The 5,131-nt window shown below is 43.1% G+C and overlaps 1 protein-coding gene across 1 annotated transcript; it reads right to left on the reverse strand.

Moving 5' to 3' along the window:
* Window positions 1–1,400: 1,400 nt before the first annotated feature.
* LOC137096387 (uncharacterized) lies at window positions 1,401–2,400 on the reverse strand. Its single transcript, XM_067465537.1, has 2 exons — window positions 1,641–2,400; window positions 1,401–1,505 (listed from the first exon to the last, which is right to left on the reverse strand). Exons 1-2 carry the CDS (start codon window positions 2,325–2,327, stop codon window positions 1,419–1,421), a joined length of 774 nt encoding a protein of 257 aa, XP_067321638.1. The 5' UTR covers window positions 2,328–2,400; the 3' UTR covers window positions 1,401–1,418.
* Between the last annotated feature and the right edge of the window lie 2,731 nt (window positions 2,401–5,131).

Raw genomic sequence — 5,131 nt, forward strand, 5'->3', positions numbered from 1 at the left:
CTTGTACAATAGTAAAAGTTGGGTGGGTCGTCAGATTATCCCAGGTGTGAGGATACTGTATTTCAACTAGTCCTACTTCCCAGGCCCCCGAGAGCTCTAGAGGTTTTGCTAATGATATAGTGAAGCTTGAAATGGAGTTCCCGGGAAAGGCTATAGCACTCGCATTGCTAGGTAATGTGACATAAAAACCACCATCCCCCATTTCTTTCCTTAGGAATAAAAAGCTCTCAGCTAGGCAAGTTCTGTTACTTCGGAAGCCTGAACCCAACTGTTGAACTTGCTAGGCCATCCTAACCATTTCACTAAGCATTGCTTTCTCGCCCCCTGACCTTTTGTGGCTAGAATTTTTTCAATCCTGTAGATGCAGTCTTTGTCTGTATTAATCTTTTGCAGTTCTTCAGTATAAAAGCTGCCTATGACGTCTTCACCCCCATAATCTTTCAAAAGAAACACTGGCTTGTCTGTTTTTTGAAGAACCTTGTCCACAATGAATATCTCCGTGGTAAAGTTCTGTTCATACCCCTTAGCAAATTTACCCTTGCTTTTGGAAATCCTCACGTGGTCTCCTTTTCTGATTTGGTTTGCTTTTACCTCTATTCTTTTCACAGGGGTCCCATAAACGTGCCTCCACACTGTTAATGCGTTGGAGCCGTTAACATCTACAGGTCTTGCTTTGATAGTACGGTGAAAACTGTGGTTATAAGTTTTGAGTAACAAAGGCAGAACATCAATGTAGGTAAAAGTGTTATGAGCTGTGAAATATCTCCACATTTTTGTTTTTAAAGTTCTGTTAAATCGCTCCACTACTCCAGCTTTAACCTCATTGTTGGTGACAAAGTGATGGACCCCATGATGTTTCATAAGCGTGGATACTGACTTGTTTAGAAACTCACGGCCCCGGTCTGTCTGTAATTTTTCAGGTTTTCGACCATCTTGTGTAAAGATTACATTAAGCCCCCCTGCCACCTCTCTAGCTGACTTATCCTTCAGAGGTACTCCCCATGCGTATTTAGACAGGATGTCTATCACTGTTAAAATGTATTTGTAACCACGGTTATACTTTGAAAGTCGCTGCATATCCACTAAATCTGCCTGCCATTGAGAATCCACATGAGAAACAATAGTCTTGTTTCTTCTAAAATGGATCCTCGCTGGCCTGTGTAACGTGTAACTGTCTTGTTTGGATAACCATTGAGTAACATCCCGCTTCCTCACACTTTTGCATTGTTTTCTGGCTTCTTGAAAAAGCGGACAAACGCCACCGAGGCTTCCTACCTTCCCCGGCGAATAATATATTTTCTTTAGGATTTCTGCGTATTCTGACATGGCTCTTAATGCACGAAATGAACACAAGGGTACAGATCAAACTCATTTTATTGAGAAAACACACATAGCATCTCTATTCTGCTGGATTTGTTTTAAAGACAGGACATGATGGAAACTTCCATGGTCTGCGAGTCCCCGATCTGTAGATTCCGCACATCACCCGAAAAGTGGATACTTCCCTACGGAAATCAAACAAATAGCAATGAGTCTACAACACACAATTTCGTCACTCTCTTTCACAACACCATACCCCACCCTACCCCCACCCCCCCCCCCCCCACACACATACACAGTATGGACATTCTAACGCTTACCTTAGAACTCTCAAAACCGTCAGAAGTGTTTTCATCAACAGCCGTGTTTTCCTTTTCCTCTGCCGCATACTTCAACAGATCAGATAGGAGTGACCTCCGAATGCTTCTGTCTGGGTTTGGTTCTTCACACATACTCTCGCTATCCTTATAGTCTGCTTTACAGTCCATTCCTTCATCCATCTTTCCAGCCTCAGCCTCCGCCCGGCGTTTTTCCTCCATTTTGGCATGCCATCTTCTCAAATCCTCAGGGTCTGTATCAGGCACTATCTCTTCGTCCTGGTAGCCGAGGTTATTAGTCAGACTTCCATACCCTCCATCATCAACATCCACATCAGCGTCGCCACATCGCATTCTCGGCATTTCAGGGAAAAGCTTTTTCAATTCGACACGCTCTGTACCCCAACCATAAAAATCAGGCTCAACATCTGTGAATTTATTTTCCACAGCATAAAGACCCGGTAATAAGTTGAGCCTTGTCGGCGGTTTTGCACTCGAGGTTTCTCTCCGCTTTTTAGGACTGCTCACAGGTGTTCCCGGTATGGAAAATCCTGTTGCCCCCTCCGTGATTGGATAAGACCAGTACCTGTAGTCGCTTACAGCTGTTCTCTTCATAGTTGCTTGTTTCTTTCTAGGGGCATCTGGTACTGAAAGGCTCACGGAGGATGACGGTCCAGCGGGCGAATCCATATTATGTGTTGTTCCGCAAAATAGTCAGAGCAGGCTCCCTAAAACTCTAGTACAGTTATTTAAACCCCTAAAAACAACGCCTATTGGGCCCCACTATCACATGGTCACCTTATGAGCCTAAACCATTCCCTATTGGTTACAACGCAACACGTGATGTCAGCTTAGAACTACCACACGGGTGCCTGGCTGTTCATTTCCACATGCCATTCATTGCGGATAGGTCTATCCACGCTATGTTCCACACAATGGGTTAGGGTGGGGGTGGGGTGGGCAGGGAGGGGTTTCAGGCCGTGGGAGGGCCTCTCAGGCATCCATTTCCTGTTTAGGAGAGGCGGGACTTCCGGGCATTGAGTGGGAGGGGCGTGGGAGGGGCCTTCCCCCAAAGTGGGCGTGGTACCTGTCAAATTTGAGTTTGACGAGAGGTGCCACCTATTACTACTACTATGCTATATTGCTCTCTACTGTTTCTTTTCTTTTTTTAAAGTTAGAATTGACAACACAACAGCCTAAAATGTATGTGAGAGAGGAATCTACTCATAGCAACCCTAAAACAAATGAGGAGGAGGAGGAGGAGGAGGAGGAGGAGGAGGAGGAGGAGGAGAAGAAGAAGAAGAAGAAGAAGAAGAAGAAGAAGAAGAAGAAGAAACATGGTCCCTTGCACCAAAGAAGTGGTAACATTTTGACTGTTTTTGAAATTTTGAAATTTGCATTTTATAATACTCTTGAAAGAGAGAAAGAAAGGGAAACTACAGGTGGCTATGTTTAAACACATCCCTTCCCAGCTCAGCTCTTGTTTAGGTTCAGCTTCGGTTTGTTACTCCCTGTCCAGACTATTATCAACTGCAGATTTTATTGCCTATACAGCCTGAATGACTTACCTGCCTTTGACTTATGCACTTGAAATATGCTTTTACTTGTTGCCTAATGGTATATAATAAAGGCTCTGCACTGACCTCCACTTCCTCTGTAAGAGCTACCAAAGCCTCATCCCCCAATGCCCTGTCCAACATTTTAGAGAGCTGAAGTGCTCCATTAGTAGACAAAGGTGTAGTCATCAATGTGACTAATCTGTCAGCCTGATCAATTGTGTTCATTATCTTATGTGATTAGTGATATTTATTTCTGCCCATAAATTTCCAATAAGTGTACATATAGTTTTATATATATACTGCCAAATACTATTGCTAATACTTTACCAGGGAAAATTTATCCAAATTTTCCCATGGACAAAGCAATAAAGTCAGCACAGCTAATGCTGAAAAGGCAGGACTTTTGAGAAATATCCATCATCTGCAGCAATAATGATCCATGATGTTTAAGTGAAACTCTTAAGTACAATGTGATGCCTTTCATTACTGAATACTGACATGACATCAATAGATATGGTGCACTGTGCTTCAGCCAAATTAGATTAATAAAATGCATTGATTGAGTGACAATGAAAATGATACATTGCACCATCACCCCTCTGCCCTGTTGAGTGAGTGAATGGATGAGCATAAAATTTAAAAATAAATAAATAAAGCAGCCCTTGGTGTTGTGTTATCCCTCAGATATGTCACTTTGCAGTGGATGCTCTGTGAGATTCATCATGTTTCCATAATTCTGGAATGATCTGGTGTTGTTTATCCAACTTAGACTCATAGCCACATGAACCAGATTGATGCTTGTCATAATGTACCTTGTTATGATAATTGCCTTGAGTATCCAGGTAGTGCATGGTAAGAACCATCTCCAACCATCACCCAAGTCAGAAAAGAAGCACAACTAAAGCCCTGGCAGACTGTGCAAAAAGAATCTGTGAACGCAACTTCCTCCAAGGTGAAATGAGCCACCTAACCAGGGCTCTATAGGCCAATGGATTCTCCACCAACAGACATCAAAAGATAAGCAATACCAAAAACAAGCCACAAGAGTCAAGACAAAGATGCACCCAGAGGAAAAGTGTTCTTACCATACATCAAGGGTACCACTGACAGTATAGGGAAGCTGATGAGGAAACATAACCTACAAACTATCTACAGACCAACTAAGAAAATTCAACAAATGCTATAGTCAGCAAAGGACAAAAGGGATCCTCTCACCTCTGCAGTAGTTTATCGTATACCATGCAGCTGTGGACAAGTCTACATAGGGACCACCAAATGCAGCATTACCCAAACATGAATTGAGGAACATGAAAGGCACTGGAGACTACTTCAACCAGAGAAGTCAGTCATAGCAGAGCACCTGATGAATCAACCTAGACACAGCATATTATGTGAGAACACAGAAATACTGGATTATTCTAGCAACAACCATGTCAGACTACACAGAGAAGCCACTGAAATCCATGTGCATTTGGACAATTTCAACAGAAAGAAGGAAACCATGAAAATCAACAAAATCCGGCTACCCGTTTAAAAAAATTATAACATCAGGACAGTAAATAAAGAGCAATACTCAAAAAGTAAGGGGATTCCAGACAAGAGACAATCAGGGCCAGCTAAAACCTCCCAACGAAGGATTCCCTCAGGCAGGAAGCAGCCAGGCTTTGAAGCTGCAAGGCTATTCAATGAGAGTCAAGGTAGCCAACTGCAACATTCACACTTCCCTCAGACAGACAAGAGTTCTTCCTCCCACCTTGGACATTCCACAGATATATAAACCTCCCTTGCCTAGTTTCTAACAGACCTCACAATTTCTGAGGATGCCTGCCACAGATGTGGGTGAAACATCAAGAGATAATGTTTCCGGAACATGGCCACAACAGCCCGGAAAACTCACAGCAACCCAGTGATTCCGGCCATGAAAGCCTTTGACAA

The sequence above is a fragment of the Anolis sagrei genome, chromosome 2 (assembly GCF_037176765.1).
Source record: "Anolis sagrei isolate rAnoSag1 chromosome 2, rAnoSag1.mat, whole genome shotgun sequence".
Lineage (NCBI taxonomy): Eukaryota > Metazoa > Chordata > Lepidosauria > Squamata > Dactyloidae > Anolis > Anolis sagrei.